This window comes from Rhipicephalus microplus, chromosome 2, assembly GCF_043290135.1.
Source record: "Rhipicephalus microplus isolate Deutch F79 chromosome 2, USDA_Rmic, whole genome shotgun sequence".
Lineage (NCBI taxonomy): Eukaryota > Metazoa > Arthropoda > Arachnida > Ixodida > Ixodidae > Rhipicephalus > Rhipicephalus microplus.
The window spans coordinates 250,669,731-250,692,480 of NC_134701.1; the positions used below are offsets into that span (position 1 = coordinate 250,669,731).

The window sequence follows — 22,750 nt, forward strand, 5'->3', positions numbered from 1 at the left end:
TTCGCTATACGGAGTCTGAGTTTCTTATTTAGCTTTTGTCGGCGCCACCGTTTCGTGAGGCCTCGACGAGCTTCCCAAAGATGTGTCAAGTGGGTGTCAATGGCAGGTGCGTCGGTAGTTGTTTGATATATCTTGGTGTTCTTGTCATAGAGACCCTTAATGTACGGTGTCCATTGGGCTATAGTTGTTGGCTTGGGCCCGTCTACTTCCTGTTGCTCTCTATATTTAGTCCAGTTAGTCAGTCTGGCTTTTCCGAGCGGGCGTCGCAGTCGAGCTGTTTCATATGTTATTTGCACAATATTGTGATCGCTGCCCAGATTGTCGTCCAGCACACTCCAGCGCATGGTCGCGGCATTGTTGGTTACGGTAAGGTCGGGAGTGGTGTCCCTATTGACACTGTTTCCTATACGAGTCGGTATGCCCGGTGTCGTGAGGAGTGTGTAGTCGTAGCGCTGTATCGCTTCTAAAAGTCGCGTACCTTTGGGTCTGTCTGCGCTATAACCCCATGTGGTGTGCCAAGCGTTGAAGTCCCCAGTGATGATCAAGCGGTCGCGTGGTTGAAGCTTGTTGTTCAAATAGTGGAAGATATTGCTGAATTCTGCTTTTCTGTCTTGTGGGGAACTGTATATGTTACATATAACCTGCCTCGGGCGTCCTTTCTTCGCTGGCCAGAGCGTTACGATAAGGTGTTGCGTCTCTTCGTTCGGTGCCGTTATGCATGTAGCTGCCAATTCTTTCCGGACGAGTGTCGCAATCTTAGGTGTATTTGGATCCATGTATAGTTTGTAGCCAGAAACTGTTTTAGGCCTGGCTCCCACCTCTTGCAAGCAGATTACGTCAGGAGGAACCAGCGCCGCCTTTATGTATAGAGTGAGTGTAGCGTGCTTGTTGTGCAGGGAACGACAGTTCCAGGACCATATAGTGAGATTCTCGTTTGCTATGCGTCGGTTAATTGCCATGATGCGAGGAGGTGAGTGTGCTTTCAGCGTCCGAGGTAAGCATGCTTTTGGCGTCGGACTCCTGGGACCGCGGTTGGCTCTGCTTACGTCGACGCTTCGTTTCTTTGTCGAGGCTTTCATGAACGTATCGCTTCAGGTCATGAAATTCGACAAAGAACTGTTTCATTTGGGCTTCTGTTTGCTGCAGTATGTGCTGTTGCATTAGCTGCAGTTGTTGTTGTAAAGTGAGGTTTGTCGCTGTTTGTTCTGTTCCTATATTGGCTACAGGATCTCGTGGTGGTGTCGATTGCGGTTGGATGTGCCCATTGTCCCGTAGCTTTTCGCTTGGGTGGCTAGTTAGATTTTGAGAGGCCTGGACTGTAGTTTTCGGGGTGGCTCCCATTAATTGGGCCAGCTGTTTTTCGAGCCACATTATTTTGTTCTCGTATTTGTCAAGGCGTTGCTTAAGCTGTTTGTTTTCAGCGATTACTGCTTGATAGTGTACGTTTTGTGTGATGGGGGGAGTACATGCAGACTTGGGAGCCACGGCTTCCGCCCAGCTTACCGGAAGTGATGATGCCTGTTGGGTGCATCCTTGATCCCCGCCGTTGCCTTTGGCTCCCCCTCCTGGAGGACTGCGGTGGAGGTTCTGCTGAGTCGGTGCTGGCGCGCTCTTCTTGGATGGCGAGTGCGGCTTTCTGCCCGGGGACCGTGAATGCGACCGGGAACTGTGCTTGTCATCGGCTGACTTGTAGGCGTTTTCTTCCTCTTCGGAGGAGAACCAGCGGAGATTCTTGGTCCTCGGTGGGTCGTTGCTAGTGCCCTGTTGAAGCTTATCACTGTGGCCTGCTTGTACTTGCGGCTGTTTAGGCTTCGGCGGCTTAAGTCTTTTTTTGCAAGTTGGATCTCCTGTGGGGTGAGCCTCCCCGCACGAGGCGCAACTAATAGAACACGGATGTCCATCCGTTGGATTAGTCAGTCCGCACAGCCGGCAAATGGGGCGATCCGGATGCGGGCAAACGTCCGCGCGGTGTCCTTTTTCTCGGCAGACCTTGCAGACTTGAATCGTAGGTCGGAAGGGGTAGCAGCGGAGTTCACCCCCGTAATAGTAGACGGTACGAGGTAGCGTTGGACCGAAAAATGTAATGGCTGCGCTTTTCGTTGTGCCTATCATTCTGGCAGTGATGATCTCCACACCGTGCGTTCTGACACGTAGGTGCGCCATGAGAGTTTCGGTTGAGGTGTTCATCGGTACGCCGTGAATCACCCCTCTCAGAGTATCGTCTCCATTTGCGGCGTAGGCACGGACAGCGTGAGCCCTGCCGTTAAGCACAAGGGCGCGTATCAGACGCACTTTGTCCGCCACTTCCTCATATTTGGTCGACAGAATCGCTATGTTTGACCCTGGGTTGATTCTAAGGATGAAATGGTCATCTCTGATGCCAGCTTGGCATGCCTCGATGATTGCTTGCGCAAGCGTAGGAGTCAGAATGTTTCTCAGCGGGAGGCCCTGGTTTGGACGAATGACGATCTTGTAATCGTCCTTCGGCAACGGCGGTAGCTTTGGCAATTTCTTGAATGTTGGCGTGCCTGTCTTAACTTGGTCCTGGAGCCCTGCGCTGCCGCGCCTCCGCTCCAGTGCCTCTTGCTTGCGTTTTTTGGTGGATTTCGCTGCCTGCCAGCTAGCGTCCTCTTCTGCATGCGATTGAGCGCCGATAGCGTCTCGGCTCACCGTATCGTGGTCGCCCTGGAGTTGATCCATTTGGTCGTCTGCTGTACCATCCTGGTCTAGGAGGTGGTATTGTTGGTCGGTCGCCGCGTTGAGAGCCATAGCTGGATGAAGCTCCGACGCGGGCGTCCCCAGCGTCGGTGCAGCTGCCGGCGGCTCCCCAGGTCAGCGTTTGGTGAGCGTCCTAGGGGTGACGAGCTTTCTGAAGTCCTTTGGCACCTCCAAGTGGCAAGAAATCCTCTTGAGTGGTGCCCAGGCGTTCCTCGGAACTTCTTGAAGCTGATAGTAACCTACACGTCGGCTAATCTTTTATGAAGAAGTAGAACAAGAAAAAAATGTAAAGGCTGATGATAAAGTTGGTACTACCACGACCGCTGGATGAAAGCGCTCGCTCTTTCATTCAGCGGCCATGGTACTACTTCAACTGCGTCTTCTTTTAGTGCCGGCGCATCCTTCATTCATGAAGAACGTCACTCACACGGCGTGCTGCGCACCTGACAGGAACACCCTTCATTGGATTATTTGTCGCTATGGAGTCGCTGTTTCCTTTTGTGAAAATATTCCATCTGCAGCACTTTCTGTTCTTTTCTGCCCTTTGTTTTGCATTCTTGTTGCTGCTGAAGTGTGGTTGTCTGCTCGTTGGCAGTTATTCTTTTATTCTCGGTTCCTGGTTTGTCTGTACAAATGGTATACGTCGGTAAACAACATCATCGTGCGACAGTTATACGTAAATATAGGGTGCATTTTACGGGAGTGTGACGCATCACGGGGATTCACAGACGTCACGAAGCTGCAGCGTTCGCGCTTTGAGGTCGATGTACGGTCAGTGGTAGGCGTTCTCTGGATGTACTGTGTGTAAAGCTTAGAGTTGACTTTAACGGCACGTAATCATTTATCAGGCTAAGAAATGTCGGTGTAGAAGGGCGTTTTTTTTTTCTTTCATTCCACGGCAGTTATAATTATATCGCCGTGCGACCGCCAGCAATCAGACCCATGACACTACGAGGGACAGACAGGCGGCACAGCATGCTGCACCCAGACAACGATGATGGTCGTGTGGAGTGAGGGTATTAGCTTGTGAATTTTTGTTTGGTTTGCGCAAGCCATATTTAGATGAAAGCTTAAACCTTGTCGGCTCACTAATGTATGCTGGTAAAGCAATACTTGCACTTGGTCAAAAGTAGACTCACAAAAGTATTTGCAGATGTTAGGTGTACTTCTGTTTATACCATCATGCACTGCGCTACTAACAAGTCAACTGATTTGTTAAAGCTGGAGCCCGTGATCCGGGGTGCGTAATGCCGCATGTTAAATGGGGCAGCTCATGCGCTTGCATCGATTTGCTCATTTATGTGATACGACATACGGGTTGCTCATAGATGCTGCATTTAATAAATAAGCTACACGATCGTGCCATATCACAACTACCTGTGAGTGAGTATTAAATATAAAGAGATGCTGGCAATAAAATACTAAAATACATGACGTCACGGCATCAACATGGGAGCCATGTTCACATTACAGAAAAATTGATGGCTGACGGGAATTGAGCGTCGCGCAAAAAGTCCGCACAACGAATACTTTATGCAAGATCTGAGAACATTTCCTCCCCCTTTTTTTGAGCCCGTGAGATTTTCTCAAACCACTGTTTTTTTTTTATTACAGTCTGTGCACTGTAAGGTGTAATGACGTTTTGCTTCGTTTTCGTGCATGTGCTACAGGTTCTTCCAGCAGCACATCACCGTACAGCAGCTGAACGCTCCTCAGTGAACCAAGATGGCGGCCATGGAGGCAGACATGCAGCAGCTGGACACCGTCTTCCACATATACTGCGCCGTCTGTGCCGTTATCAAGGTGTGCTATATACTTGTACTTGTTGATATATACATGTTATGGAGGTATTCTCAATAAAATTTGATGCTGTCTTATAGTGGCGCTCACACATCGGATGCTTGGGCTAACTTAGTGTTTCATCGCACTGAAGAAGTGGATCTCAGAGGCCACGTGAAAAGAAGTGCGTGATTGAGATGTTCCCCACCAGATGCCGCCAGTATTCCAGCTCCTGACCATAAAACCGTCTGCTCTTTCAGTGACCTTATTCATCTAATTATTATTCATTATTCTGACTGTTCATTGGCCCATATGATGATTGTGTGCTGTATTCCAAAATCACTAACCCAACTGATTCTATCAGACTTCAGAATGACCTAGATAACGTGTCTATTTGGTGTCGTGACTGGCGGATGAAACTTAATTCAACCAAATGTAAAAGCACGCGTGTATCTCGAAAAACTTCAGCTTCTAACACTTGCATGTATCTTCTTAATGATGCTCCCTTATCCTCAGTGCACTCGTATAAATATCTTGGGCTTAACATTACTAACAATCAGGAAATCGTCGAATACGTCACCAATAATGCTAACCGCATGCTCGGATATTTGCGACGAAACTTTTCTTCCGTACCCATGTCAGTGAAACTAAACCTTTACAAAACGTTAGTACGCTCTAAACTGGAATACGCATGCGCCATCTGGGATCCCGGTCAAGTAACCCTAACTCTCACTCTAGAAGCCGTTCAAAACCGTGCAGCCCGTTTCATTTTGTGCAATTATTCCCGTCATGTCAGCGTCACAGCCATGAAAAAAACTCTGAACCTAACCGACTTATCGTTCCGTCGAAAATGCTCTCGCCTCTCTCTTTTTCATAAAATTTATCATTACAATCTATCCTTAAAAGAGAGCCTTCTCTCTTCCCCCTCTTACATTTCACCTCGTTTCGATCATTGCTTTAAAGTAGGTGTGCCATTTTGCCGAACAAACCACTACAGTGATTCCTTCATTCCCAGAACAAGCAAAGACTGGAACTGCCTTTCCACTGCCACCGCATCCCTCATCGACCCTGCAAACTTCAAACTCTCCATTTTGCAGCAATTGTAACATTTCGCTTACTTTTTGTTGTATAACCCCCACTCCTTTCTGTAAAGCCTTCGGGCATGGAAAGTATTCAAATAAATAAATAAATAAATAAATAAATAAATAAATAAATAAATAAATAAATAAATAAATATATGTAAAATAAGCTTACGCTCTGATATCACATCTGTCCAACATACCTGTCAACTTATATAGAACCATCGATATAGTGCCAGTTTTGCTTTTACACGACCTTTTTCGTATACTCCAAAAACCGGGAGTGCTCTACCGGAAGTGATTTGAAGAGGTCAAAAGAGTAACTAGTTGGTTGTGCTACTATATATAATTCAAAATGAAAACGATGAAACAAAGTAAGTGATAGGGGACGTTAATTGTACTGTTTTTAAGTGTATTGCGGTGATTGCGATACGAACGAGAAGAGAGCAAAGGGGACGAAAGACAACTTGCCACAAGGCGATGAGTCTGTGACCTTCGGACTCCGCGGACGATGCTGTCGCCAATTGATCTACGGCAGCTCAATCCGAAGGTTGCAGATTCGGTCCCTGCAAGTTGTCTTTTCTTCCACCGTTCTCACAGATCTGCATATATCACAAATCACAATTACTGCAATACTCTTAGAAAAGCAGCGCAATTAACATCCCCTACACCTTTCTCGGCTTCATTATCTGCTTGCTTTCGTTAAGTTCAGTGTGTGAAACAAAGAAACGAACCCTCCAAATTCTCACGCTTCATTAAAAATAACCCAGCTGCTCCTCTCGTATTCTGCGGCGAGCTAGCGCGTGTACCACGCTGGCTTTCGCCCCGTTGACGCTGCTTTTAAGCCATGGTGCCGAGAGACATTTCTCGCCTGCCTCGCTGCTCGTTGCAGATCATCGGCGTGGTGTTCGCCAGTGGCACGGACGACTACTGCGTCGCCAACTTCGTACGCTACATCTTGCTGCTGGCGTTTCACGGCTTGAGACTTCGGTGAGTCGCTACCATTGCCAGTCAGCTTCCTTTACTTGCAACAGGTATCTTTCTGTTTGAATTGCCATTTTTACTAAGCGCTTGACGGTTTCTGAGATTGGAAGCGCTATAGAACATACTGGCACGTGCCAAAGCGCGTTAAGTATTCGTACAAGAATGTGCGAACGTTGCTGCCCATACAAGTGTGCCATGACGTTACTCTATAGAGAAGATGGTGGAGTAGAAGCAGTACATCACGACATTTTGGCAGCTCCATGAATCATCTGGTGTGCTGTGATTCGTTTTGCAGCTCACTGTAACACACGACTCCTTAACACATTCTTTGGCACAACAAACTTGGGCCAAGCAACTAACTGATGGGGGTGGCAGATGACTGTTAGCGTAATGAGGCAATGTCGTAGTGGTCATTAGAACAAAATGAGCTTCTAATAATGAGGAGGCGAGTAGAATTACTGTTAGCCTAAGGAAGCGATAGCGTAGCTCTATTGGGGGAGAAGGAGAAAATGTAGTTTAAATAATGCGAATTCGAGTCTTCAAAAAACAAAAAAAAACAACTTTGCAGATGCAGAATGTGCACCGCTGAATTTGAAATGCAACAGTTGTTAGGATATGGATCTGTAGTGCATCCAAGGCAATAATTGTCAGGAATGTCTGAGCTTGGGAAAAGGGGAGCGGCAGTGAGATATGTGTGCGAAGTTTTAGCGGTTCTAACAGTGGCAGTGCTCGTCTTGTTTTCGACCAAATCTCACCGCTGCGCTTTTTCCTCCGCTATCTTGCAGACAAATGTGACGCGCAATATGAAGACCAAACGTGACGCAGATTCCGGTCCAAATGTTCTTGATCAGGAAAAACGGATAAGCGTTGCCTCTGTCGAGGTTGCGGACAAGTCCAGCGGAAATTGTGGTGAGTGTCTGCCTCAGCTGATTTCGCTCACGCTATTCATCTATACGAAAAAGATACACCTTTTCCTGTTATTCTGTTACTTGCTTTACTTGTCTCTTGAACCTTTGCTCCCCACCTTCTGTCACACACCAATCGAAGTGAGATATTTCATTGCTTTTTTTTAACGTACGCACGCACGCCGATGCGGTACGTATAATGGGTTCGATTCCCACCGTCAAGCATTTTATTTATTTCTTTTTTTTCACGTCGTAGCTGTACGACGACTTGACACTCAGTTGTTGTTGGGTGACACCATGCAGTTCTTCTGCAAAGGCCCCTGGCCACACCTCAACCAATCACAACGGTAGTACGTGCAATCGATCATCCGCCCGTGCTGTTGGAGGCGAAGAATCGCTGCCACTCGGTAACTGTATGCTAGTAAAATAGGTGCAAGCACGCTTACGGCGTGGTGCTCAGCAAAACAACGTGTATATACATAGTCGCTCGGGTGGGTACCCTATACCTACGAGAAATCAGCGCATGTGACCCTCAGGTCTAAAAATAAGGTCAACCTCTCTTTCTCTCTGTCTTTCTCTCTCTCTCTTTTTTTTGTACTTCCTTGTTGTGTGAGGAAGAACCGCTCGCTGAAGTGACCGGTTACATAAATTTTATTTATTGCCTTTTCTGAACCTGTTATCATTCAGGAAAGGCAATAAAAAGAAATTTTGCGAAGGAAGTGCATCAGAGCAACGTCACGGAAAATCTTTCGATGACGTTGACGGCAACTCGAAAACTGGACGGCTTGTTTACGTTTCTATAGATTTATCAGCCAACGCTGAAGAGTCGTTGGTCAATGACCTATCTGATTGCTCGAAGAGCGTTAGAAGCTAGATTCCTCGGCAGGAAAACTTTTGTACTGCCTGTATATAATGTGCAGTGTCGTTCGGTTGCCTGAGGTGAAGCGGCTGATCAATATTCAATGAGAATGTATTCAACTTAATCTTTTTACGCGAACACAAAATGGCTAGCGGAGATATCGGATTACCAGACTAATCACTGCCGATTTAAGTTTCGTCCGGAGCTTGAATGCAAACGAGGTCTTCTGCCTTGGTGCGTTGAATACGTGCGCCGCCGAATACGTGTTTCAAGTGACAATGAGCGCTTTATGGAAGGCCGTGCTGCTTCAGTGATAATCACTGTGATAAGCTTCAGAAAAGTACAAGGCTGTTATGACAACAAGGGGTGGGGGGGAAGGAGTTAAGAGCAAGTAAAAATTGGGCGATTAGGTGAAAATTTGTTGTTAGCGTGAAGGGAATCTCTGGACGCCTAGTTGGAACGAATCATCGTGGTGCAAAAAATTATTTAGTCGTCACAGAGAATATGATAAGATAAGATATGAAATTTCTCCTTACTGGTCTATTGCTGATTTATTTGCTTGGAAAATATCATTGAGCGTGGAATGAACACGAAGTCGTGCGCGTTTGTTATGGTTTTTTCAATCAATCAATCAATCAATCAATCAATCAATCAATCAACCAATAAATCAATGTTTCTTTATTAGTATCGTAAATGTACATTGTGAGTAAGTATGCAGGAGGAGGTCCCAAGGTAGTAAACCGAAATTGTCACTAAATTCGCTTGGGGGACACAGCTAAATGATGAGTGATTGCCCGACTTGGTCGTGCCACCCCCAGCAAAGCAGAAACACAGCAGTAACCACAATAAGGAGAAAACTGAACCGTTCGAATGTTATTCTAAACGGACTCCGTGATCAAGCGGAACTGCGAGAAGAGAGCACACAAAAGTATACATATAATAGAGATCTCATTAGAGTAGTGTCAATACAACATCGCGCGTTCAATCGAATCAATACAGAAAACGCCTTGAAGAGCTCAGACATGCTTTTCAGGAGAAATTAGATTATAGTGATCAATGGAGATTGAAATATTAGTAAATAGGATGTAAAAAGTACAAAATATCAAAGATTAATACGAGGTTCAAAACATAAAGGAACCGTGGCTTTCTTGAGCTAGCAATTCCTTTTGTTCTTTTGCGATTTCTTAAAATGATCTATAGGTGAAAAGAACCCGTATAGGCTGCATCACCGCTATTATGCGTAGCATCGGTGGACGCTGACACAGTTGCGTGCGATGGGGTCTCGCTGTGTTTTTTTGACAATTTGGCCCGTTTTACAGCGATAGTTATTTTAAGATACCAACAAGGGCAGTTTTGGAGCCGTATTGTTGTCCGCACCCGCCGCTGGTGTCTGTAATCGCTGTTGTGCGAAATAAAAAAAAATATTCAGAATGAAACATGGTTCGAGCCTGGGCCTTCTCCGTGGTGTACCCTAGCATTCTACCACTGAAGCATGCCAGAGCCCGAAACTTCTTCGAACAAAGTCCTCCAACAGGTGCTATGACGGGAGCGAACAATGTTAATATGTAATGTAGCGTGGCAGAAGAGTAAAATTACAAGTAGGCGACGGATAATGCAAATTTTGCGACCACACATCGCACAATACAGATCGCTTAATGACCGGGTCACTGAATGCTTCCAATCCATTGCGAAGGGCTCAGCTGTAATGTCATCGTTCACCGCACCAACAAAGGGCACAAAATTCGTGGCAGATACGTACTGGGTACCTCGCTTCTCTGCAGAATGACGAATAATGGCGTTGTGGGTGCTTCCTAATGAGACAAAAATTATGATTTATGCCATAGTAGGTATACCTTGCAGGTGTGTTTGTATTAGCAGCCCCAGGAGAGTCTACAACGGGTTCTATAGAAATTCCGCTCGTCCAGCTGTCGCTGTGACTGTGCTGCGCTATGCGCGCAGGTGTTTTAGGGGCGAAGCTTCTCAAGCCGTGGGTCGTGCATCCGCAATGTATGTATGCATGCACGTATGTATGTATGTATGTATGTATGTATGTATGTATGTATGTATGTATGTATGTATGTATGTATGTATGTATGTATGTGAGTGTGTATGTATGTATGCATGTGAGTGTGTGTGTGTGTGTATGTATGTATGTATGTATGTATGTAGTAAGTAGTAGCAGTAGTAGTAGTAGTAGTAGTAGTAGTAGTAGTAGTAGTAGTAGTAGTTAACCACCTCCATGGCCGGACAAGAGAAGCGGCGCGCTCGCACTCTTGTGAATGTAGGAGGAAACCCGCACACGTTAATCACAAATAAAAAAGATAGTTGCTTCTGATAGAATAACCTGCAGAGACGAATATCAGTGACTTAATCTCCAATAAAGTTTACCTTGAATAAGATGCTTACTAAAGAAAAAAAAACTTGTAATAGAAGGACGCACTTTGAGCACTATCTGACCAGGAAAGGTTGCCACGTTAAACTCGCTGGACGTAACATCCTTGGTTTTAGCAAGGTTTAGTGAGGGTTGGGCCGCAGTGCCATGAACTAGCGGCGGTGAAAGTTGGGAAGCGCAGGCCGTAAGGGAGTGCGCGTGTGCCACCTCTCGTTTAGTCCTTGGAAAGTCTGCTGGATGGCGGTACTTCTATATGATGAGTATATCATGAAAAGATGCGAGATGGCGGTACTTGGAGTGTTCATTAAATGGACGGACGGATGAACAGACAGACAGATTCAGGGGTGGACGGATGGACTTGGAAGGGTGGATGGAGGGACGAACGAAGGAACGAACGCACGGATGTATGGAAGCAAAAATGACCGGACGGACGGAAGTGTGGACGGACTGATGAATGTTTCTCCCCAGTCATCATCATGCACTCTGTGAATAAGCTGTGATCTTTTTTTTAGGGGCGAAGTTCCTTATAGCGGCACCCGTTCGTCCCTCGTAGCCGTTGTAGTGTGTAACAAGTATAACAGTTTGACCTCCAAGGTGGTGCCGGTGAGAGATTTCTTCTCTCACCGGCACCACCTTGGAGGTCTGAACAATAAAAGATAGTGCTCAATGTACATGCTAATGGCTGCTAAAGGAGAATGAGAGACAGGAGCATTCGGCTTTTAGTTAGCGTGCACGCTACGGTCCCCATTAGCATGTACATTGAGCACTATCTGACAAGAAAGTGTTGCTACGTTATACTCGCTGGGCGTAACCTCCTTGGTTTTGGAAAGGTTTAGCGAGCGTTGGGCCGCAGTGCCATGAATACTGTGAACTAGTATATACCATGAACTCGAGGTGGTTAAAGGTGGGAAGTAGACCGGAAGCGTAAGAAGGTGTGCGTGTGCCACTTCTCGTTTAGTCCTTGGAATGTCCGCTGGATGGCGGTGCTTTTATATGGGGAATGTATAATGAAAACATGCGAGATGATGGTACTTGGAGTGTTGAATAGATGGACGAACGGACACACAGACAGATGCATGGATGGACGCATGAACGGACGCAGGGGCGGATGCATGGACGAACGCAGGGACCGACGCATGAACAGACGCACGCACGGACGGGCGGATGGACGCACGGACGGTCACACAGACGGACGCATGGACGGACGGAAGCAAGAACGAATGGACGGACAAATACTTTGCCCCACTCTCCATCATTCACTCCGTGGATATGGTGCCTTTTTTTCCCTTTCTTTATTGGTTCCGACACAGTATGGTGGCGCGTGTCACTAACCTGCAAGAAGGAACGCTGGTATCTAGTTATCCTACCACGGATATTGTCCTGACATCTGGATAAAACCGCCATATATCTTCCCGCAGGGCCCCAATGCCCCTCCAGCATCGGCCATGAGCCTGCTGCGATGGGAGACTGTGTTCTTCCTGGGCGACGAGGTGTACCACATGTCACGGGCCGCCTCCGACCTGGGCGTGCTGCTGGACGCCTGCTTCTACGGCATCCCCAGCATGGCCGCAATGGTGCGCGTCATGTCCTCGCTCTTCATGTTCGTCTTCCACACGCTGTTCTTGGGGTAAGCACGCGGCTGAAGCATGCGACTAGCTCGAGCGTAGCCTGTCAGTCAATAACTTTAAGTTCTATTCTAAGGCGAACGCCTTAGATGCCCCATCAAACAGAAAAACAGAATGGCGGTATCGGCGCTTCGCGGCGTCAGCGTCAACACTAGTGATGTCATGATCATCACGTGATCACGAAACCATATGACATCGTGATGTCGGCACAGATTAGCACAACACTGTATCGTCGTCATGACATCATGTGGTGAAGTCATCCTATGTCAGCGTCACCTGCTGAGATGTCGGTCGATCGCGGAGGCAGTGCAAAACCATGCATGGTGCCAAAGCTTGCAACGCCACCAATCCTGGAGGCAGTGCGAAAACACCTCCATGACCACACGCACGCGTTACAGCGCGTCGGCGCTTGGCTTTTTAACGCCGTCCTTTCCCTATGGAGAGAGTGCGCAGTTTTACGTACCACAAGCGCCCTCTCTTTGGGAGAGGGTCGGCGCCGCGTCAAAAAGCCAAGCGCTGCCAAAAGTACATGCGCATGCAGTGGGTACGTGCGGTCAGGCCTTTAGGTTCAGAAAGTTTTCAGGTTGGAGTAGTGGATCAATGCGTCGACTGAGTAGGTGGCTTTCGCGTTTGAGACGTCTTGGGCATAGGTGTGTGCCCGGGAGGGGGGTGGGGGGAGCCGTTCTCCTAGTCACCTAAGAGGAGAGGGGCGCGCCATACATTGATATAGTAGAGAGAGGGGTCGCTGCGGTGAACCTTCCTCCCCTTCACCCAGGATAAACTTGTGCATGCCTATGCATTGTCTTAGGGGAATGCATAAAAAACCTCGATATTTTTTTTATTATTCACAATTCCTTACACGCCCACTTAGAAACGTTTCAGTACGAGGGCTAACAGGGTGAAAAATGGTTTTAAATACGAGCGCCATATGTAGACCTGCAGAGACAAGAAAGACACGGACAAGCGTGGCCTTTCAAACCACGTTATTTCACAAACCATGCATACAGTCATTTCAAATCGGGCAAGACATTCATTTCACACCATGCTTGAATCACCAACTCGTCAAATCAACCATTTTGACAAGAAAAAAAAAGTCGGCAATGAATTAAAGGGTATACCAAAGCAAAAGTTGATAACTAGTATAGTAGAAGATCATTATGCAATATTATCAAGGAAATTGATCACATTATAGCACGAAACTTTTGCGGTTAGGTATGGATGCGATGTGGTCCAGAGGACTGACCCAGTAAGATAGTAGCTGGGTGAGCAATGATAAGTTTAGAGCTTGCGTTCGCCCTTGAATGCGCATGAAACTGAGAGAGTTGTGAATGAACCAACGGTCGCAGGATCATGCACCGACAGTCGATTAGATTTATTGATTCGCCTATGATACAGACGTAAAATAGCAATAATTTCGGGATTCCCCGATTACTGAAAATCGTTTCTTTTTTATTATTTGAGTGAGGCAAGATGGGCTAAACGTCTTTTAAAGGCGATCGAACGCAAGAAAATTCATTTACCAAACGATGATACGACAACAACACTATAGTTGTCGCTTACCCTACCGGACTTCAGGCCAATGTTCCGTAATGACTGTATGCTTAACCACTCTGTGCTTAACTGTGTGAACTCGAGTATCGCGCTGGTGGGAATTTTTAGCTGCGGAACTTGATACATCGGCTATCTTATGGCCTTCGTACACCCATCACCTACGTGCGGTGCTTTTGGATGCTTAAAAATTGATTTCTCGGGCGCCTCGTCGGGCCGTCCTGGCAGTCTGGAAATAATCTTCCAGCGAAAGCGGCGCGGGCAGCCCACAGTCACGAACGTGGAATGCGGAGATGTTCAAGGCGTGCAGCTGTTCGTGCTCTAATTATTCTCGCCGAACAGCTCGTTGAAGAATGACTTTCCCGTTCGCTCCGCAGACTTTCTTTGTTTTCTTCTTCTTTTGTACATCTTCCTCTATACCGCACATCAGCTTAGCGCTTTGAGCGCAAGCCGTATATGTGTGGTGCACTGCTATTGTTTTTTTTTTCTTGCGTTGCTCAATTTCATTTTCTGGCATGCAATCTGCAGCCCTCGATGCACAAGATAATGCCCGATTTGCGCAGTTGTTTCTTTCTAAGGATTGGTCATCACTGACAAGCCCATTTCGAATAACAATCATTTCCGTGTCACAAATGACCAGTTCCTGTATTCGAAAAAAAAAACCCGCTCTTCTAATGTATCCTATTCACCATCAACTGTTAACACAAGCCCACGTTTTCGAAGCCTGTTGTACGTAAAAACTGTTCGCCAGTATTCGCGTATTCAGGAAGGGGAGTTGGAGGTTCGACATGGTATTGACGTCCCAGCGTATTCACTTCGACACAATGGCTCACTTCAGGTTGACAGTAGCATGAGCGGTCCTCAATGTTGTGCACAGACTCGATACTTGGACAGAACGTCTGTGCGACGCTTCGTGAATTGAAGCCGCATCTCACCACTGCCTTGGCTTTATTGAACGCCCGCAATTCTAGCACGAAAGGCGAGTGCTATACACGCACGCAGCACTTCGCGCCCGTTCACACCTTGCCAGCTGTTCGAAGGAGGCTTTTACAGCTTTCCTAGCTAAACGTGAAACACATCTCCGGAACGATGCCGCTCCGTCTGATTCTTTTGAACTAAACAAAGTAAAAAAAAACTTTTTTCCAGAAATAATGCGCCAGTTGTTGGAGAAAAGAACTGAACGAGTGAGAGAAACAGCCAGCTTCGCATTTTTTTTTAATTTCGCGCATGTACACGCGAGCGAACCATGCAGTGACGCCGAGGCTGTTGTGCTGTGACGCGTACGTAAATATTCGCGCGTAGATCGTGCTACACGCGGAGGAGAGGTTAGGTATATAGGCGTACATTTTATTTTGGAGCATCCTTTTGGTTGCTGTCAGTTTGCGGGTACGTTGCTAGCGGTATAGGGTTTCAAACAGATTGTGATGCGGAAGTTGCCGTTACTAAACATCGCTACCCAAACGATATATAAACGGATCCCAGGAACACACACTGTACTAATTGAGTTCATTCTTATTTTATGTGGATTATGGTCTTCGTCGAAAGTGCTCGCTTTGTAGCGACACTAAAATGTCGAATTCAACAAATCAACTGGCCCAGTTTTCTGTTTTAGCATTATATGGTTTATTCTTTGAGGCGGTAAACTTCGCCTTCTTTAGCTGGAATGTGCCAGGGTGCACGGAATCATTTTAATGCGTTTCCAGGCGGTCAGACATCGCATTCGTCGGATCTATAGCGCCAGCGCTCGCCGCTGCGCATATTAATGCCTGTCAAGAGTAGGAACAGCGCTTCCTCTTTATCTTAGAAGACAGTGAATTGACTGACATGTGGATTTTAACGTCCCAAAACCACCATATGGCTATGAGAAACACCGTAGTGGAAGGCTCCGGAAATTTTGACCACCTGGGGCTCTTTAACGAGCACCCCAACCTGAGCACACGGGCTTACAGCATTTTCGCCTTCATCGAAAACATATTGATTGATTTGTGGGGTTTAACGTCCTAAAACCACCACTTGATTATGAGAGACGCCGTAGTGGAGGACTCCGGAAATTTTGACCACCTGGGGTTCTTTAACGTGCACCCAAATCTGAGTACACGGGCCTACAACATTTCCGCCTCCATCGGAAAGGCAGCCGCCGCAGCCGGGAATCGAACCCGCGACCTGCGGGTCAGCAGCCGAGTACTTCATCGAAAACATAGTGGAAAGAACATGCTATTCAGGTTACAAGCGCGTACACTACAACCGATGCAGGCGGCTGGTTTTCCTTAGTTATTTGTATACGTACACGCGTACAATACACGCATTGACGTGCTCATTGTGACTTGAGACTTAGCACATGCTTCGCAGAACACCTCTTTGTACTATCTATGCCACAGCGGTTGATCTCGTAGCCTTCAATAAAAACGTATACTCGGATCCCGTACCTCTGCTGAAAAAAAAAAAAGAACATGCACGAAGGATTTGACAAGGCTGCTTAAGAACTGCTCTGCCCTGAGATCAATGTCGCGTACGTATTCATCCGTTATGCAGTGTAATGACTGCTGCAAGAGAGATAAAGAAAGATCAGACGAGACAAAAAAGAAACAGCTAAACAAGCGACCAAACCAACAAACAGTACAGAAATTGCGCCGTGCACACGGCGCAGTGCTGAATATCCGAGTTGGAGATCTTAACCGGTTCACTTATGCCTCACACCTTCGCCTGTGCATGCAACTCGCAGAGTTGCCTAGCGCGATTGACTTCACCCTCGATATATTTCACAGCGGCGTTCTCGAAGTGAAAGTCGGGTAGAGAGAAAGAAATGAAATGGAAAGCGAAAGAGGGGAAGGTGGCGAGCGTCTCACGGTCGCCGTTGCCACCGCTGTGGTACGCTTGAAACTGACGTTGCATGGACGAAGTGTGCCGCAAGGCCGAGATTGGCATCGCCGGCGAACGCTACGACGCGTCTATATGCAGCTTTCGCTCGCGTTTCCGCGAGAAGAACTTGAATACATGAACACGGTGCACGCGAGTCGCGCTCGACTCTCTATCGGCGACTCACGCAATTTCGCACCGGGAGGTCGTTTACGCGAGCGAATTGCGTGCGACCTTTTGTTGTAAGGTGCGGTAAGAAAGCCGCCAGGGCTTCTTCCGGGGGGTGGTTTTCGCAAGGTTTACACTGCAGTGTCTGCCTCGGAAGTTATGAGTTGGCAATAGCTTGCCTGACGGTCAGCGCCAAGCCGACATTGAATCACTGTCAATCTTAAATTCAAGTGTAACTTCACTTCCAACTTAAAAGTTTAATGTCCTTCCGAACAAATGTAGAAACGCACTTCAAGGGACCTACAATCTGATACGAAAACAAATTTGAGTGATTTAATATTGTGGTATGTGGGAGCTATACTTAACCGACGGGACGTTTTAGCCTGAGAACATTCTAGGTGGTTGAAATATGGGATGTACCTTTAGTGAGAGGGTACGGTACATAACCATAGAGTTTCCTATATATGCAGGGTGTCCCAGGTAACTTTAGCCAGAGTTTAAAGATATGCCGGAACACGCAATTACGACGCGACCAAATACATGTTGCTCACCGTTTCCTGGAGTTAGTCAGACTATTTGTGTTCTCAAATGTTGTTTAATTAGATTGATTGATTGATATGTGGGGTTTAACGTCCCAAAACCACCATATGATTATGAGAGACGCCGTAGTGGAGGGCTCCAGAAATTTCGACCAGCTGGGGTTCTTTAACGTGCACCCAAATCTGAGCACACGGGCCTACAACATTTCCGCCTCCATAGGAAATGCAGCCGCCGCAGCCGGGATTCGAACCCGCGACCTGCGGGTCAGCAGCCGAGTGCCTTAGCCACTAGACCACCGCGGCGGGGCTGTTTAATTAGATCTGTTAAATAACTAACTTTTGAAGCAACGAAGATGGATAAACAATTTCAATGAGAAAGTTGTACATTGGTTTGCAAAACGTACAAATAGATAGTTTTGAACTTTATATCTGTTAAGTATTAGTGTTTTTTGCTAATTACAAATGTCCGGCAAGTACAAAAAATACCACGTGACAAACCGCTCGCACGTCAGTGCGCATGATGATTCCAGTGCTCTATAACGTTGCGCGTACGAACGACATGCTTCCCTCGCACCGGTTCACGTCAGCGATAAGAAGTCACAGCGGTTATCATTTTTGTGGCCGATAGCAAAAGGTGTTCATCGTAAAGCCACCACCATCGTTGCGGCCCTGTCGAGACAGCAGAGTGGGGCAAGTGCTATGGTCGTTCGTACGCGGAACGCTAGGGTGCACTAGAATCATTGCGCGCACTGGCGCACGAGCGGGTTTGTCACGTGGTATTTTTTGTATTTCGAGGGCATTTGTAATTAGCTGAAAAATACTAATACTTAACAGATATAAAGTTCAAAACTGTCTTATCGGATGTTATGCAAACCGATCTACAACTTTCTCATTGAATTTTTTATCTATCTTCGTTTCTTGAAAAGTTAGTTAATTAAACATCTAATTAAACAATATTTGAGAACACAAAAAATAATCTGTCTAGCTCCGTCCGGCGACGGTTAGCAACATTCATTTGGCCGCGTCGTAATCGCGTGTGCCGGCTTATTTTCAAACTCTGGCGATAGTTACCAGGGACACACATGCATACACTGGAGGGAACTCTTGCGCCTGTGTCTATGGGAGCTGGAACGCATCGCAGATTAGCGAGCATGAAAATTATCCATCCATGGGTAGTACGTGCCCTCTTCGTACTTTACGTCCCTTCTGACTTCGCGTGGCTGGAAGATGCTTTGTCATGAAACGAAAATCGGCAAATGTTCGGCAACCTTGCTTCACCACCTTCATCTTTTAGGAGTGCACCATTAAAAATAAGCTCACGAAGTTCAAAATGATTTGTTCTTTCATTAGAAACAAAACCTAAACACAGCAAAAAAAAAAAACGAAGCCACAAGTGCGATTCGAGCTCCGCAAATACGAAGACTAGGCTAATCCATGTAACCATGCCCATAATTTTCATGCAATAACATTGCGTAGCCGTTCAGTGATAGCGTTGAACGTCTGGACTGATTCGTATGCGTGGTTTGGCTTCGGAGCCACAAGTTACAGTTGAAGCAAGGCATATGTTCAGGCAGATTGATTGATTGATATGTGGGGTTTAACGTCCCAAAACCACTATATGATTATGAGAGACGCCGTAGTGGAGGGCTCCGGAAATTTAGACCACCTGGGGTTCTTTCACGTGCACCCAAATCTGAGCACACGGGTCTACAACATTTCCGCCTCCATCGGAAATGCAGCCGCCGCAGCCGGGATTCGAACCCGCGCCCTGCGGGTCAGCAGCCGAGTACCTTAGCCACTAGACCACCGCGGCGGGGCATATGTTCAGGCAGTGGTAGAGGTTTCGATAGATGAAGAATGCAGTCGATTGCTCTTGCATTGAAATCGATTATAACGCGATAGCGAAAGGTGCTTCACAGAATGTGTCTTTAGAAAAAGTGTTTAGCGATTTAGGGTACTTGGTACTTTACTATAGAAGAGTAAAAAATCCGTCCCGCGGAAAACCTGAATGCTTCACAGAATTGTCAGCTTGCGCTGCTGAGTCACATCAGGAAGGCGGCTCATATGATTCCTGACCCATACTCATGTGAGCTCATGATCAAGCTTATGATCCCTGTCTCATTCGGCCATTCCAGCGACTATAGGCGGCCCAGCGGAAGGTCAAAATGGCGGACGAGACGGTGGTGTCGTGAGCATCGATTTTCTTAATATACACTAGAGGGAACTCTGGCGCTAGTGTATATGGGAGCTGCAACACGCGGCGCTTCAGCGAGCATGGGAATGATAGATAGTACACACATTTGTCTAAACTTCATACTTCTGGCCTGCTTTTGGCTCAATGTGTGTTCGTGTGGCTTGAAGCTGTTTTCTCACGAAACAAAATTCAGCAAATGTTCAGCAATTGCGCTTCATCGCCCTATTTTTTTTTTTTTGAATTGCCTTTCCAAATTGGGTCACGAAGTTCAAAAGGGTTGAATCTTTCTTTCAAAACAAAATCGAAACACAGCAATAAACGAAGCCGCAAGTACGATTCGCTGCCCGCAAGTACGAAGACTAGGCAAATGTGTGTACTACCCATCATTCCCATGGTCCCTGAATGATTGCAGCGCCAGAGTGCCCTCTAGTTAATTTTGAGAAACTCTATGGTCGTGAGCGTTTACGTCAGCGTCGCAGAGCGTGAAGAAGCGTTCATTGGTTTATGACTACTGAGAAACTGAACTGCGTCGCAGTTTTATCACCGTGTGACAGCTTTGGAGCGCGGCTACATGGCGCCGCCTGCATCGCTGGAATGACCGAATATCCTTCCTTCTTTATTTGACATTCGCAAATGCAAGAAAATTACGTGCGCATAAATATGTGCATATATAATCGTGCCCTCTATAACATTTATTGAATAATATTTAACGACCCAGACGCTCGAAAAGAATAGCTATGGCCTCGCTGTACTTTGGCTCAGCGCGCATCTGTAACGTCTATAGCTAAAGGTCCTCGTATCCTGCAGAGACGTTCTCAGCGTGTAGTTAGTCGGAATTCAAAAGTAAGCTATATTCCTCTGTCATTTATTCGTTGGGCACTACGGAGTGCCTGATAAATGCCGCATTCTCCCGTCCAAACACGACTGAGGTACATTCAAACCAAATAATAATTCGACAACATGTCAAATGAATGAGCCAACGCGCCTATCTCAACTCTGATAGATACATAGAATGGCATATTCAAGATACCGTGCTCGCAGAACTATTTTTTTTTTTGCGTGTCAACCTTCCTGGTCAACACACCGTGAGTCGAACGAGTTGGTTTAGCGTCACGAAGATTGAAGTGCGCTAATATTCGTAGACGGCGAAAGATGAACAAACATGTGGGTTATCTTTCTCTTTCGTCCACGTGTTTTAAGCGTGTCATCATATCGTTTCGTTGAAGTACTATACTAACCCACCACATGGTTACGTTTTTCGTAAACTATTGGTAAATACAAAAGTTGCGAAAGTGTATGTAGGACGTAGGCGAATAAAAGACAACGCTATGTACTGTATCTTCCAATACGCTTTTCAGAGGTCGCCCTCCGCTCCGCATAACTGCATTTTCGTAAGATAACATTTCAGCCAATCAGGATGCGGGACATATAAAGTTAGCAAAGCCGAATGACCAATAGGAAAGCGCATTCTGCCTAGGTGGAATTGTGACCACGGTGCTCGGCTGTTGTCCCGAAGTTTGCGGGTTCCATCCCAGCCGTGGCGTTCGCATTTCGATGGAGTCGAAATGTTGGAGACCCGTGTAATGTGCCATGTCAGTGCTCGTTAAAAAACACCAGATTCTCGAAATTTCCGGAGCCCTCCACTAAATACGGCGTCTCTCATAACCATCTCGTCGTTTTTGTCACGTAAAAACCCGTATATTATTATTAATGCGAAAGCGCACTTACGAAAAAAAGTTTCGTGAATTGAGTGCCAGCACTCGTAAAGGTGCCTATTGTTTTTTTTTTTTTGGTATAGTTTAGCGTGTTACGTCAAAGCACCTTATCTAACGTCATGGATTCGTTCCTCGAGATACAGCGCGAGAGCACACACTCGGCGCGTACCATTGTTGCAGGCCCCGCTCGTCCCTGGCGTCGGACGCGGCCATTTTCTTCGGCGACATGCAATTTCACTTCTTCCACATGCTGCTGTGCACGTGGAAGCTCGTGCACTACTTGTGGACGGCGCAGAAGAGGCAAGCGCGCACCGACGCCTACTACTGGACCTGCTTCATCTTCCACACCGGCATCGTGTGGTGCGTGTCGACCATACGCTTCGCCAATGCTCCGATTCAGGCACGAACGGAGCAGGGGTGTACGTAGAGTCTACAGAGCATAGGTCGGCGAAAAAACAAAAAAAAACAACAAATTTGTGTTTATGACTAGCTCGGACTAATACTATACCCGAAATTTCCTCAACGCTACTCGCTATAGGACTCAAAACTCACCAAAATATTACTCAACCGTACTCACTCACACTCACGGCCTGATTTGAGGCTCAGTGATTCTTCGCGAATCGAGTCGTGAAGGAGTTTGCCGACATGCTCTCACTGCTGTATGGTTTTCCTATAGGAAACACTTTTTCGTCGCTTGTCTCAAGTCAACAGGCCGAGTAGTGGAAATGTTCATTCAGAATGTTCAAACATTACTATTAATATGAATTTCGCAATAAGTAAATAAAAGAAAATAGCCACTTGAGTGGTTGAAGTAGTGGCAATGCGGCTGTGTTCTGAGACGAGGCAAAAACTTCGCTCAAAGAATCAGACCCAATGCCACGTTCAAACACGCAAGGCAGGTTTCACTTTTGGCCTGTTAGAATGGTAACTGGATGAAGCATGAATGGTAACTGGCGTAGCCGTTTTGTTCGCAGGTTTAATGAGTTCAAGACGGAATGAGAACATTTGTAAATATCAATTTACAGCGCTTACACGACCGTTCTCGCTCTGGGTGTGGCTAATAACGCAATAGACCCTTTTTGGGGTGATTCTATGCGCGCGCCCGCTGCGGAGGAGCGAGCATCGAGGCACTGGATGGATTGATTGATATGGCTGTACCCTTTTAATCGGGTGGTGGCTCACGCCACCAAGCCGCAATACTTAGTGAACCAAAAACTAGAATTATTTTTTTCTTTTAAATAGTGAGGTTGGGGATTCGTACTTTGCAGTGGAGGGTTTAATTTTCACTCGTGCCTTGACTTTAGCCACCAATCAGATAACCTCCTTCTAGTTAATTCTACCCGCTTAACGTCTATTTTGCCCTCCTTGTCCCTAAACCCAAGTTCTTTG

At 46.6% G+C, this 22,750-nt stretch overlaps 1 protein-coding gene across 2 annotated transcripts in view; it reads left to right on the forward strand.

The window, feature by feature from the left end:
• Positions 1-22,750, forward strand: part of LOC119170145 (uncharacterized) — a 33,017-nt gene that overhangs the window by 4,904 nt on the left and 5,363 nt on the right. The window contains exons 2-6 of one of the 2 annotated variants that reach the window (XM_075879302.1): positions 4,389-4,521; positions 6,469-6,566; positions 7,346-7,469; positions 12,135-12,343; positions 21,542-21,721. In XM_075879302.1, coding sequence (XP_075735417.1) covers positions 12,162-12,343; positions 21,542-21,721 — 362 coding nt within the window. In that variant the 5' untranslated portion in view covers positions 4,389-4,521; positions 6,469-6,566; positions 7,346-7,469; positions 12,135-12,161. Of the gene's footprint in view, positions 1-4,388; positions 4,522-6,468; positions 6,567-7,345; positions 7,470-12,134; positions 12,344-21,541; positions 21,722-22,750 lie in introns of those variants that run through there. The other variant, XM_075879307.1, reaches the window with a different exon arrangement.